At 38.5% G+C, this 15107-nt stretch overlaps 1 protein-coding gene across 4 annotated transcripts in view; it reads left to right on the plus strand.

Annotated features, from left to right (window-relative positions):
* Positions 1-15107, plus strand: part of TMTC2 (transmembrane O-mannosyltransferase targeting cadherins 2) — a 277357-nt gene that overhangs the window by 194696 nt on the left and 67554 nt on the right. For 3 of the 4 annotated variants that reach the window (XM_074870689.1, XM_074870690.1, XM_074870692.1), the window contains 3 exons: positions 427-512; positions 1366-1550; positions 3219-3297. In XM_074870689.1, coding sequence (XP_074726790.1) covers positions 427-512; positions 1366-1550; positions 3219-3297 — 350 coding nt within the window. Of the gene's footprint in view, positions 1-426; positions 513-1365; positions 1551-3218; positions 3298-6167; positions 6268-15107 lie in introns of those variants that run through there. The other variant, XM_074870691.1, reaches the window with a different exon arrangement.

Consider the following 15107-nt stretch of genomic DNA (forward strand, 5'->3'; position numbering starts at 1 on the left):
ATTTGCTTGTTTCAACTCAAGAAAAGATAACTGGCTAAACATGAGCGACCTAGTTACAAACAGCTCCACCATACTCCATCTGCTTTAAAAAGTCTGAGAGTCTACCATTTTCTCAACTGAGTAATTGAATCTTCTGGTTTCCAAGGAATCCAAAACTATTGCATTTAACATCTTCTTTGTTAAAGCCATGCACCTAATGTCTGTGAATTAATCCTATTTTCAGACAACATAATTTTCCCACTGAATTCTTAGTAATATGCATAGTTGTTCTATCACTGAAATACTAGTCAGCATATTTTCTTTGTTACCTTTGTTACCTTAGTTTTATCTTTAAAATTTGTTTTGAAGTTACTCTTTGCAGTAACCTGTCTCTCTCTTTTTTCTTTTCTTTTCTTTTTTTTTTTTTTTTTTTTTGTCCTTATGCAGAGGATTACTTCTTCAGGAAAACAGCAGGTTTTCAGAGGCACTGCATTACTATAAACTGGCAATTAGTAGCAGACCCACACTAGCTTGTAAGTATTTCAACTATACAAACTTGCACACTATTGACTATTGTTTTTTAAGGAAATCTTCCTACTCTTTACTAACACTTTATTTTTTTTTCAGAAGTTTTTAATTTGGAAAGCAAAAGGTGAAATTGTGCACTTTTCAGTTGAAAGCAAGTGTTTATTAGTCAACAATTGCATTTAAAGTGGTACAGGGAAGAAGCAGATAATGATTTAACACTGGGCAGCACTGGTAGAACCTAAAATGCTTCTGATCTGGGATGGTGAGCCATAGATGCCACTGCTCAAATTTTCAGACTCCTGTTTTCTGTTTCTTACAGCCAATTGCTGATTTTTATGTTATGTGGTGTGGGTGAATAATACAAATATTTTTGAAGTCCTTTCATTTTTCCTTTCTTGCCTGGGGCAAATGGGAAATAATCCATAGGATGTTGCAATTCATGGGTTCCAAAATTAAGCGTGTGCTTATTAAGATTGCTGACTTTTCTGTAGCTTAAGTATTGAATCTTCTATATATGTATATATGCACATACATTTATGTATTTGTAAACATATCTATATATTTTTGTAGCATTTTAAACAATGATGCTATATGCTTGATACAGTCCTAATAAAACGAACAAACTGCCTAGCCGGTGTTCCCTCCTTCCTCAGTCTTAGTAGCCTCTTCCTCCTTTCCTTGTCTCTGAACTTTTACCACTTCTATGTTCCTCTTCACACTAGTGATTGATCTATATTCTATAAAAGCCAAGTTAGATAACCATGGGATCTGTTTCAGATATTACTTTGAAATAAAACAAAGATTAAATAAAACATAATGGAATTCCATTACAAGATAACATTTTTTCCCTCTTCACAGCTGCCTATTTAAATACTGGTATCATCCTCATGAACCAAGGGAAGACAGAGGAAGCCAGGAGGACTTTTCTGAAGTGTTCAGAGATCCCTGATGAAAATCTAAAAGATCCTCATGCTCATAAAAGCTCTGTTACTAGCTGTCTTTATAACTTAGGAAAACTTTTTCATGAACAAGGACACTATGAGGTAAGACTCCAGATTTGTCTATAGTATCATGATAAAACCTTAATACCTATTGCTTCTATCCAGACTTTCAAAATACATGACAGACACAAATTGATGGAATTTCACAAAATCAGGATTGATGTTCTTTACAGAGAATATTTATTCTCTACAGCCACGAGTGTGATGATGTTAATTAGCAGTGTTATGTTCCGGTGTCAGAGTCAACAATTAGCAGTGGTCACATCTGATATGTGTTAATTCATTCTTTTTGGCTTTGTCTCCATGGCTGGTATGCAAAGGATATAGCCTGATTACAGACCAGCCATCCTACAATGTACTGGCTTTTTAATTCAAAATAGAGTAAGTCCATCTTTAGTTGAAAAAATGTGATTATGTTTGCTTTTGAGTCTCCAAAAATAAAACCCAACTGGAACAATTCAAAACTTCAGTGATTAAAAAAATCCTGTTATGTGCTATTTTCAGATAACTTGACCTAAGTGCTAAAGTCGGTTAGATATTTTTAATGTATCTGTATGCTGCTCCCACCCCATCTCATTTATCTGTGCAAATGTGACTCTTGTGATTCCTCTCTATTGTCCCTGATGAAATTACTAAAACTGGACATTCACTTAAGTTTTGACCTTTAGCAGTATTTGAAAGAAAGTCATTGTCTCCTTGCATTGCCAGGCATACTTCAGCACAGGAGTTACACATGATTTTGATCCATATAATGCTTCCGGACCACAACAGTTACCTCAGCTGTTTACGATTAGGCATGCACAAGCTCTGTGGATTCTCTGTCATCTGTCTGCTGAATCCAGCTCTGTCAGATGGCAGTTACTAATTGATTAAAACACAGACACAGCCAGCTAATATATCTGTAAAGATGAAAGAAAAGCAGCGTGTTGTCTGCACTGCCGATAGAGTGTAGATTTGGAGTGCAATGCCTGGGAGGTGCAAGGGATTTTAAGAATATAAACCATCAGATTTCTGCCTGATGGTCATTGCAGTCTGACCCAACCTGGATTTGATCATACACTTATATTTTTTCAAGCATATTTCAGCCTTCACAAACTGCGACTATTAGATGGGATGATGTAGAAAATGATTCAGAGCTAACAGACTGACCAGTAAACATCATAAGTGCTGAATGAATCATACATGTGTGATCAAGGAGTTCAAGGCACAGCACATTTGCAAAGGGAATCCAGTTTTGGTGTTCTTGACACTATAGTCCATCTCATTCTTTCTGTGGAGCAGGCTTCAGTTTGAGGATTATGTTTTGTTATTACTTGGCAGTAGACAATTACTTCTTTATTTTTAGGTCACTTACTGTAGCTTAGTCCTTTGTCTGCAGTTTGATATTATTCCGTATTCTCTGACAACCTATAGAATTTTATATATTTTCATAAACTCATGAGTCATTGAGGGGTTTAAAAAAAATGTTTCTTTTATTTCCACTTAGAAAAAGAGTTGCAATATTGGAACTAATTTGATCTCTTGTCAATAAGCTTCACTGAATTTGGTAAAAATTTTTAAATCAGAAATGTTAACTTTTCCTGCTATTTATGATGGAGATGTGTTTTCTTTCTCTCTGCACTTTCATTTGGGGAAGGAACGTAGTTTGGTTTTACTTCATGTGTGAAAGACTGCTTTAATGATTTGTCTCACTTATGTGTTTCTTTTCAGGATGCCCTTACGGTTTACAAAGAAGCAATACAGAAAATGCCAAGGCAGTTTGCACCACAGAGCTTATACAACATGATGGGTAAGTGCATTTCTAGCGCTTCAGAAAAATACTTGTGTCAGGCAGGGTGAAACAAAAGAGCTTAGCCAGGGACCTGGTGCTCGAATCAATTAGCCAATAAAACCAAAAATAATTGCCTTCAGTAGCCAAACGAGCCAAACTAGATTCAGAGCTTAAATGCCAGCAACTGCAATGCTGGATAAGGCACAATAAATGATGAAGCTGTTAGATACTAGGTATCTTTAAGTGTGTTCATGCAGCATTTGTACATTTAGAATGCATGGTGTTTTTCTCTGCCTGCAGAATCTCTCATCTGCTATCTTGGAGAACTCATGTGCAATTCATACAGGTTTTTTTAATCTCCCATTTAGTCATCTTTGAAAGTAAGAATAAATTGTATTTACTTCATAGAAAATGGAATGAGATTGATTATAACTTAAAATTTAGTGTGGGTGTTGGATGTTAAATTTCTGTGTAAACCAACAAGATGTCCAAACAGGCCCACAGAGATAGTTGGAAGTTTTTGCAGCTTGTGCCAAAAACTTATTTCCCTGCTGATGTACTGTTAGTTAGACATCTGCAGTGAGAGAATTCTTCTTCCAAGACCAGCCTATTTGTCCTTTAAAATTTTAGCAGAGTCCCTTGAGTACTGCAAGAAGCATTAATTTAGCTGAGATGGTTATTTGTTTTTAAACTTTAACTCCAGATCCTCATGTTCTTCTTCACATCTTTATACAGGATACATTAAACAGAAAAAAGAAATAAGAGAATATGAAGTTTTATTTATAGTATTCAGATCTGTAAATAAGGCAGGTTCTTCACTCTTCCAGAGATGTTTTTAAGTGGGATTCTCTCTGAAACAACATGTGTTTCTGCTAAGCAACCTCAGTGTCTGGCCTAGTAGACTCTGTGAGCTCCTATCTGAGACCGAAAAGGATGTAAGGTGCCTTTAAAGTAGTTCAAAGTAGAGCAATTAAAAATATATGTAGAAACATTTAGGATCAACAGAAAGCATGTGGGGTTTTGTGGCTTTTTGCCCCCCTCCCAATGCCTAAAATACAAGGGAATGTATTGGTTGATACCAATTGGTTTGACACAGTTGTTGAGAGGAGACACCACTCACTCTACTTGTTTAGGAAAGGCATCTTTTATTACCTCCTTACAAGTACTTGGGCATAGGAAAAAAATATTCTGAAATTGTAGTTGTAACTGATGCTATGTGTTTGCAAATCTCTGTAGATGCTAAATTGAGTATTTCTCCTGTCACAGGGACAAAGTATCTAATGTCAATAATAGTGTAAGCACTGCCTTAACAGTTCAAACATTCTCTTCAATGGAGACTTACTTCTCCCTGAATGCTGAGCTTTATAGTATTAATGCAAATGGCTAAAATCCCTAAAACACACAATTGATTATTGCATGTGCTTTTGTTCATAGGGAGTCTTAGCTGAACTATTGTTTTATCAGTTTTATTTATCAGCAAATGCTGATAAATTTGGTGGGGTATCAACAGTCACCACTCTGTGAATTAAGCTTTGCTTACTATTGGTGTCCTATAGTGATTGCTGAAGTACTGTAGTGCTCCAGCAAATCCTCCGAAGTTTGACTGGCCTCTTCAGTGCAGATACATATTTCATAATTCTGATAAAAGTGCTCCTCAGAAGTGCAGAGATTGGAAAAAGTAAATCAGTGCTGTTTCTAGCATGATGGTTGTTCCATCACAAAACAGGCCTGTGCCACCCTTTCTTTTCCCATGAATAGATGCTCCCTTTAGAACCACTATGATCTGTAAGATTCTTTAGTTTTTTACATTTTTGTCCACTGGTTGCTTTTTTAGGTTCAGGAGACCTTTCTCAGCTTCCTTTATAAGCACAGTCCCTGACGTCCAAGTTCACTCTATTCCTGGGATTTGCATTTATTAACTCACAAAGCAATAGTGAAGACAAAGGCCAGCTCAGTCCTTTGCCCAGGCTTGGCTGCTGCTACACTTCCTCCTTCCACTGCTTAGCCCTTTCTCTGGCTTCTGTTTCCTTTAGGCAACTGCCAGCACTTCACAGATGTCCTAGTGGCATAACAAGTTAGGGTCAACTAAGCTTACCTTAGCCCCCTTCAGCCTATTACAAAGAGCAACAGGCTATTATGAAGCTCCATAAAGTACAACTTATCATTAATGTAGCATATATTTGTATTTTGGTTGCTGTTGTGATGGTAGCTGTTGCATTGAAACCAGAACTTGCTTCACACTAGTTGCTGAGTTGTGGCTTGTTGGCTGTGCTGCAAAGGCAATCCAAGAGGCTACATAAAGAGTTGGGTAGTGACTTGAATGCAGTGCAGTTACATTAGCAGCAGGACTTGGACTGATCTGTTTAAAGCTGTCCTGGGTGCGTCTACATGAGCATACATGACTGCAGTTAGTTAGGTTACTCTCTCCTACCTGTGATAGTGTAAAGGTTAGATGACAAGACAGAGCTAGGTGTCTGTGCTCACTTTATAGTGTGGAAAGAAAAAGATACCTCTGGAGCGTAATTAAGCCCATCTGATTTAGACATCTATTTTAGATTATACAAATAATCCCCTGCAAGCCTACTTCTTCTGTAAAAGTTGCTGAGGTGACTAGCTTAGACTTGCTAGCTCAAGTTGGGTGAGATAAATCCTAAACCCCCATTCAGTCATCTCTGCATTGGATGTGACAGGAGAACAGGGCAACCACATCTGTTATCAGTAGTGCATCCGCTCTGCAGCTCATACTGTGTCACTGGGCATCAGAAGGCCGACTGGATTCTTTATTTCTGTTTTGAGTTCAAAATAAAATTATAAACATGTTCTCTATAACAATTTCTTTGATAAACAGCGTTACGTAAACTTGTCTGCCTACTTCTTGCCTTTAAAAGGGAGACTAGAGGACCTGAAATAGGCCAGTCCTGTCTCACACTCTTGGAACTGCATGAACCTGACTCTGAGCTGTGCCCACTCACTGTATGCGCATTGCTGGGGAGGAAGGGGGAGAAACTGGCGAGTGCTCCCCATCTGCTCGAGAAGGAAGGGTTCTTCCCTGTCTCTCTACGTGTGGAAAAAGTCTTCGCAGCTTATCGTGAAATCCAAGAACAGTTACAGTTTGAGGATTATCTGCTGCAGTTGTTATTGTGATTAATGTATTCTAAGTCTCTGGCAATCGCTCTACTTGGTTCAGTGGCACACATATTGCCACATATTGGCATGTGATATAAGAAAACAATGCTTCCTCTAATTTTTAATAATTACTCAGCCATGTCATTGAAGATTTCCTGGAGGCTTATTTTCCCTGTATGGTATACATGACATACTTGAAAGAGAATAAACAGAAGACGAACAGTTTAAACTGAATTAGGATTTGAACTCCAGCATTCCAAGTGTGGTAGCATTAACACTCCAGCAGTGTTAAGCCTTTACACCACCTGCTTCCCCTGTTTGTGTTACACTTCTTTTCCTGTGCTTGCTTCTATTGGCCTTTTGCTCTGACAGGCCCAGTAACTCATTCCTCTGGTTTGCCAGTCTACCTGGCTGACTCTCATCCTTCAAAACTGTAAGTAACTTGCCTCTTAAAGGAAGAAGTATTGGCCCTCATGAAGCATGCCATCCATTTGACTTTGCATTTTATTCACGTTACAAAAGGCAGGGCCAGAAGACCAGCATCAGATGTTCTAAGTTTGTGCATATGAAAAGTTGCAGGGTAGATTTTGGTCTCCTGTTGCTGTGATTTATTTTGCCAGGTGTGTAACAACTCAGCTAAGGAAACCATATGTTTCTCTGGCTTTGTACCAAGAAGTAAAACCTTTTCATTTATTTTTTTTCTTAAAAGAACCCAAAACAGCTAAAAATTAAAACTCTAAAACTAGAATCAAAATAATTATTCAACAAGCTGTATAGGGTTGCCTTGATATTTAGTTTCTCTATGTCATATTTCTTTGATGTAAATTAAAAAGTACATGGTAAGGTTACGCAGATTAATTTGCTTGGCATGGCAACATGCACTACAAAGGCCAGAGTCCAGCTCAACTGCATTAAATAGGTAATATATTTTGTTTAAAGTTTCAATTAAAACCTGGGGTCAAAAGATAAAATGGTCCCTGTGGGATCTTGAACACTTTAATGCCAATATTAGGATTGTTTAAGGATCAGCCTCTGCTCTGGATGTCTTCTGCGTTCCTTGAAATCTGAGATTGTACAGTTGATTGCATTACATTGCTTTTAAAACCACACTGGCCCACCTGCTACAGTAATTCATACTCCTGCCAGTTAAGTGGTGTGAGGTGGACCATGGAGGCTCTATTTTAATACTGAATAGTAACAAGAAAGATGTCAGGGTGTCATTGTTCAGGTTTAAATTGGCAAGATACTGTAATAAAGACAAATGTCTTGATCGCACTTCATCTGCCCTTGCCAACTCACATCTGAATGTCTTGTTTTCAAATGCATTTAATGCAAAGCCTTACAAACATTTTTGATGACAAATACAAGTCACAAAAAAAGCTAACATTGCAGGAGTGAGTACAGTTAATGATGCGCAGATTAGAGTTCAGATTTCTCCTTGCTAATCTGCTACGTTGCACACGGACAGAAAACAAATCATACACAAGTGGCAGCCAGGTACAGAACAGGAAAGGGGAGCCAGATTTTACATCTGGTGCAGAGGTTTGCATCGTAAGTACAAAGGCTTAGCATGCAGAGAGACTTTCTGTGTTGATGATTATAACATAACTATCGCTTTATTTGATTATGCTTTTGGGTGGATGTGGCTATTTATGCAAACCTGTTAATATTGTTAAGACTCCTATCCCATTTGCCCCTTGCTCCCATTAAATGCTTTTTTATTGAATTACTTTTAAATATTGTTTAGAAGTCCAAGAAACACTTTTGCTGGTATAGTTTTACAGTTCATGCTGTGCAAGACTTACTTTTTAAAAGCCAGAGATGATTAAGTTGTGAAATACATATCCCACATCATAACTTATGCAGAGTGTGGTACCTGCACTCGTCTGAGCTCCAGTCATAAGTGTGCTTCCTGTGCATCTCATGAAGCTTTACTGGTAATCTCTTGCTAAATGTCATTACAAACTTTTTTCTTTTGAAACTAGCTTGGTTGAAAAAAGATTTTTTCCTTCCATAGGTATATTTTATATTCTAAGGAAATAAGAATAGAGTCTACTCCAATAGTGATGGGAGTAAAAAGGTTGTGCTTCCTTCTCTCCCCCTCTCTGCTCCTATTCTTCTACTTTAACTCTTCCCCCTCTGAGACTTCTATAGTAGATTATATTTGCTGTCCAAAGCTGAGTATAAATCTCTGGGCTGATTGCAATGTCTCCTGTTTTTTCACTTTGTTTTGTTTGAGAGATTCAAGCTGGGTATGAAGGTTACAGCAGTGGGTTGCTGAGGGGGTAGTGGATGCAATGGTTGAGAAAAGCATTTTTTCCCAGTTTCTTAGGTTTTCTTAGTTTTATCTCTTTGGACTACTGATCTATAATTTAATTTGAAATGCTTGAATTTTTCTTGGGCAATATTCTGAAAAAGCTAAGACTCTAAGCCTGAAATGCATTTGTATTTTAAACATATGGGGGTTTGTATGAAAATAAGTAAATCATAATAGTTGTGGACCAAAAATATGGCCCAATACTGAAATTGGATTACAGGGATCCCAGTTAGTCATGATTCTAACGGAAAGTGCTTCTGTTAAGACTGTTTTAAAGAAACCTATGCTAGCATAATGTCTTATGTTTTACTGACAAGAAAAAAATATCTTTAAAATGTGTGTAAATAAAGTAAAAGGCAAGAAAAGAGTACGATCACTTGTTCAGTTATGAATTTTTAGTTTGTACCCTTGTCATTTACTGCTGGTTGCACATCTGTTGGAAAAGAAATTCTCTCTCTCAGGTGAGCTCAATGCCTCTATTTGTGTCAATATACTTCTTTCACTGGAAGTCTTTGTACAACAAGAAACAGCTGTGCAAAGTCCATGCTGTTCCATGCTCCAACTGATTTTATTTTGCCCTTCATTTATATCTGTTTTCCACTTTAGGTACTTTCATTCAAAAGTAGCTTAGTGGTCTCATTAAATCAGTTCAAAGGCTTTGGCTAATTGAGGCCTGTAAGAATCTGCTCAACCAAAATAAATGTGGATTGACTCCCATCCATAAAAAGCCCTCTTAAAATACAGTGCATTCATTGAAATCTTCAAGGAGATTGTTCTGTAAAAGGAAAAAATCAAACAGAATATGCTTAGTCTGTACAGAACTTGATGCTCGTTAGGTTCACATGCTTCAGCTGTTTCAGAGATGTGCATGCACTGCATATTTGTCACCAAGACTGTTAATCTTTTGCAGTATATCTGAAACATCAGTATAGTATAACATCAAACTCTGCTTCTAGATTTATTGTGTTATTGTGTTATTGCACTGGTACCTAAGAGAAGAAAGAAGGAAGTTATATATCTAGGGAAGTGCATTTACGGTAAGTACATCTGCGACCTTGATTTGCACAAGGAAGCTGCACAGTTGCATTATGAAAGACATAAACCCCTTGTGATATTGTGGTACACAGAGATGCAGACTTCTCCATCATTTTCTAAGGCAACCTGTTTATGTTCCCAATTCAAAGAAATGATGGAAAAATGAAATTTAAATCCTGACTGAATGTAAATATTAGAGATTTTCCTTTTCAGAGTGCATCTCCATCTTCCCTTCTGTTTTGACTTCTGCTCTTGTCAATGCCAAAATTCTGTATTTTCTATATTACATTTTTACCATCCAGCAATTTGAATGGGAGATAATTAACATATACAAAGATGATGCAAGGCAGATTTACCCTGCATTGTCTCCTTTACAGAGATAATTTTTCAGTTGTCTTTTCAGCAATATCTTTTGGGGTCCTAAGAGGAGGACCACAGGAGGGACATATGTTCTTAATCTGAAAGTATGGTTACGTGACACCTATAGAGGGACAGTGCTGTGACATCCACAGTTCCATTGTACTTGCTCATAGATAAGTCTAACATGTTCCTGCAAGGAGACAGTCTTTGCTTGATATGACAAAGTGCATCTGAAACAGAACAAATCTGAAATCAGCAGATGAGAGGTTAATCTAGAACCATATAATATACTTCCATGTAAATGGTACCTAATTTTCTTTTTAACAATGTGAGATGTATTAGAAAATCTTAACTACTTTTTTTTTTTGAGGATTTGCATTAAGCTCATATTCCACTTCATTATTGAATATACAGTTAGCCTTTCAGGGGAAATATCTGCTAGCAAGCTGATCCTTTATTAGTATTACTATTTAATATAAATATTTAATGTTAATATGATTGTTATTGTTCTTTAATTATACTTAATTAATTTGTCCTGAGATTGTCTTAGTAGGGTGGTTTTGTTGTTTTGGTTTGGTGGGGCGTTTTTGGTTTTGTTTTTTGTTTATTTTAAAAGACTATTTTGCAATCCCAAGGATTCTAGGGAAATATGAGTAAATATTACTTTGGAGAACGGTATCTTGCAACTGATCTATCTCTATGGCTAAGAAAATCCACTTGAGTACCAGGATTTTAGAGTGGTGTAAGCCTAGTTAAAAGGTAGTCCATTTCTCATTTCTTTGTCATAAAGTATTAATAGAGGTGTTAATGAACTATGTATACATTCCTTTAAATAGTGTTTCAGTTGCATATGAATGTGTTTTCTTGTACAACATTAGTAAATGAGAGTTACAATTAAATAATCTATGTTCGTCCTTTTGGAATGGGCTGAGAAATGGGTGTATAACAAACAGAAAATATTAGCTGCTGTAAAAAATGAAAAATTTTTGAATGACTGATTTGTCTCCATTTACTCCAGTTAGCTGTTGAATTTCTTGCCACTACTCATTGTGCAGGCCATGCTGTACATGGCTGCATGTTGATATGGATTAGGGAACTGTGCTAACTGTCAATTTGTGTCTTAAGGTTTCCACCGCTGTGAATTTCTCTTGTTTTTACCATTAATAGAAAAGTAGAATGCAACTCTCTCGAACTTTATAGATCGGACAAGTTTCATTAGTAAATTGTGTGTGTGACACCTTTCAGGTTTTTAACATGAATTTTGAAAAGATTTTACAAATTAAGTAATTGTTAAAGTAAATATAGAAACCAGCTCACATGTACCATTAGTTTGCATATTTTCTGCCAATGGACACTCTGTTATTTTCCTAATGACCAAATCATTCATGTTGCAAGTTTATAAAAATACACGATTGTAAATGGCAAATACTGTTTTTCTTATTTTAACCTCAGACACACAAATCAAGGATAACAAGAAATGTTTCTATAAGTATGTCAACAGCAAAAGAAAGACCAGGGAGAGTATCCATCCCCTGCTGGATGTGGGAGGAAACATGGTAACAAGTGATGAGGAGAAGGCTGAGGTCCTTAATGCCTTCTTTGCCTCAGTCTTTAATAACAAGATTTGTATTGAGGGAATCCAGCCTCCTCAGCCAGAGGACAGAGACTGGGAGAACGACCACCCCGCAATCCAGGAGATAGTCAGTGACCTACTGCATCACGTAGACACACACCAGTCTATGGGACCTGATGGGATACACCCGAGGGTGCTGAAGGAGCTGGCTGGGGTGCTCGCCAAGCTGCTTTCCATCATTTCCCAGCAGTCCTGGCTGACCGGGGAGGTCCCGACAGATTGGAAATTGGCCAATGTGACGCCCATCTATAAGAAGGGTCGGAAGGATGATCCGGGAAATTACAGGCCTGTCAGTTTGACGTCGGTGCCCGGGAAGCTGATGGAGCAGCTCATCCTGAGTACCATCACACAGCACATGTGGGACAACCAGATGATCAGGCCCAGTCACCATGGGTTTATGAAAGGCAGGTCCTGACTGACAAACCTGATCTCCTTCTATGACAGGGCGACCTAATTATTAGATAAGGGAAAGGCTGTGGATGTTGTCTACCTTGACTTTAATAAGGCATTTGACACCGTTTCCCACAGCATTCTCCTGGCAAAACTGGCTGCTCGAGGCTTGGATGATCGCACGCTTTGCTGGGTAAAAAACTGGCTGGATGGCCGGGCCCAGAGAGTTGTGGTGAATGGAGTTAAATCCACTTGGCGGCCAGTCACGAGTGGTGTCCCCCAGGGCTCGGTTTTGGGTCCACTCCTGTTTAACATCTTTATTGATGATCTAGACGAGGGGATCGAGTGCACCCTCAGTAAGTTTGCAGATGACACCAAGTTGGGTGGGAGTGTTGATCTGCTCGAGGGTAGGGAGGGTCTGCAGAGAGATCTGGACAGGCTGGAGCGATGGGCTCAGGCCAACTGTATGAGTTTCAATAAGGCCAAATGCCGGGTGCTGCACTTCAGCCACAACAACCCCCAGCAGCGCTACAGGCTTGGGGAGGAGTGGCTGGAGAGCTGCCAGTCAGAGAGGGACCTGGAGGTGTTGATTGACAGCCAGCTGAACATGAGCCAGCAGTGTGCCCAGGTGGCCAAGAAGGCCAATGGCATCCTGGCCTGTATCAGAAATAGCGTGGCCAGCAGGGACAGGGAAGTGATCAGTGCCCTGTACTCGGCACTGGTGAGGCCGCACCTCGATTACTGTGTTCAGTTTTGGGCCCCTCACTACAAAAAGGACATTGAATTACTCGAGCATGTCCAGAGAAGGACAACGAAGCTGGTGAAGGGTCTGGAGCACATGTCGTATGAGGAGCGGCTGAGGGAACTGGGGGTGTTTAGTCTGGAGAAGAGGAGGCTGAGGGGAGACCTCATCGCCCTCTACAACTACCTGAAAGGAGGTTGCAGAGAGCTGGGGATGAGTCTCTTTAACCAAGTAACAAGTGATAGGACAAGAGGTGATGGCCTGAAGTTGCACCAGGGAAGGTTTAGACTGGATATTAGGAAGCATTTCTTTACAGAACGGGTTGTTAGGCGTTGGAATGGGCTGCCCAGGGCAGTGGTGGAGTCCCCATCCCTGGAAGTGTTTAAGAGTCGGGTTGACATAGTGCTGAGGGATATGGTGTAGTTGGAAACTGCCAATGTTAGGTTAACGGTTGGACTAGATGATCTTCAAGGTCCTTTCCAACCTAGATGATTCTGTGATTCTGTGAAATGCATCCTGAATGACAGAAGTCAGTTCATGCATGTTTTCTCTGACACTTTGTTGGAAAATTATCTTAAGGTGGAATATCTTTTATTAAAATTACAGCAGTCTAACACAAAATCACTTGATTGAATAAACACTTCAATTAACAGATGCTTGATTTTGTTCCAGTCTTTGAGTATGGCGGTGGCAGAGCCTTTGTCAGTTTTCAACTTATTTTACTTTCTTTTTAGATAGGAGTGCCATTGTAAATCATTTAGAAGATTGAATTAATAACAGACCCCCAACAGTACTTCCTTCTGTAGTAATGACATGTTCTAATTGCTTATAATAATTCTTGACAATATGAAGCTTATGGGCAGAAAGTAGACTGTTCAGAAAAAAATGTTCAGCTACAAAGAATTTCCTGTAAAGTCTTCAAGGGAATAAAATTCCTTTCTCTACAGTTTGACATTTAGATTGACATATTGTAGCTTCATTTCTAGATGCACCACTCAAATATACCTTCAGTGTTTTAGGAGGTTAGCTTGTAAAGTAGTTGAGCTCTTAAAAACTATTAAAAATTGAATTTGCCAGTACTCTGAAGATGTCAATCTCTCCTTATATCAATCTATCATGGAAAATAGATGAGAACTTTGGATCTTTTGAAATTTGGCAGTGCATTCAGCATATACTACCAGCAGATAACAACATCTCTTATGGCTGTTTACATTACTGTTTAAAGTATCTTGTTGTTAATTGCTTGAAACTTTGCCAAGCTGTAACAGGTTGGGCTGGAATTTTCCACTTAAAGAGAAGGGCAATATGGATTCCTCGTTTCCTAAATGCTAAATGAAGCAGGAGCCTGTTGAAAAATAGTATACAATCAAATAATTAAACATTCTGCCATAAAGCATATAGCTAGGGAGAAGAGTTGAGAGGAGTATATAGCTTGACTTCTGACTTCTTCCATCCTTTCAACACTTGACTTCATGACTTTGTTTTGTGCATAACAAGGTATAATGTGAGTGCTGACATAGTGAAAAAATTGCATGTGACATTGATATCCCTGAATTTGATCACGGGTTTTGTGTGATATTTCTGTTCTTTTGGGATTTCTTTCCTGTTTGGATTTTTTTTTATTCGGCTTGGGTTTTTTTTTAAATTGTTCTTTTAGTTTGGCCCTGACCAACAATAGAATGACTTGAGTACTTCTGTGATTGAAACATCAGCTACTTCTGTGTATGTAATCATGTATCCAAGACCAGTACATGAGTACAGAATGCTCTGTAGATCCTTGAATTAGAAATCCAGGTCTAATAGATTTACAGGCTTGCACCCCTTTTGGGAAAAAATCTATTTGCTCATGAAAATCAGGTTAGCTTCCCTTAGCCTTGGCTCAGTGTGGCTTCTGACTCTACATCACATTCATTTTATCTGCAGGCTGTGGTTTGGTCATTTTGCATGCACTGCACCCTAACTCCTGAAACTCAGACTTAGGTGCTACATTTTGCGTGGGATCCCTATCCTCTGGTGACACAGTTAGCAAAAAAAACCCTAACAACTAACTGGACCTAGTCCAGTTTTCTTGCATCATAAAAATCCTGCATAACCCCTGTGGAATACTCAAGATAAAATAGCTCCCTTGGTAAGAGTTCCTTCTATTTTACTACTTTGAGCATTTGGGTGGCACCTTTCCCTCTGAGTTTGGGGGTGTGGTAGTTGGCTTCAAGCTTGCATAAAGA

This window comes from Strix uralensis, chromosome 5, assembly GCF_047716275.1.
Source record: "Strix uralensis isolate ZFMK-TIS-50842 chromosome 5, bStrUra1, whole genome shotgun sequence".
Taxonomy (NCBI): Eukaryota; Metazoa; Chordata; class Aves; order Strigiformes; family Strigidae; genus Strix; species Strix uralensis.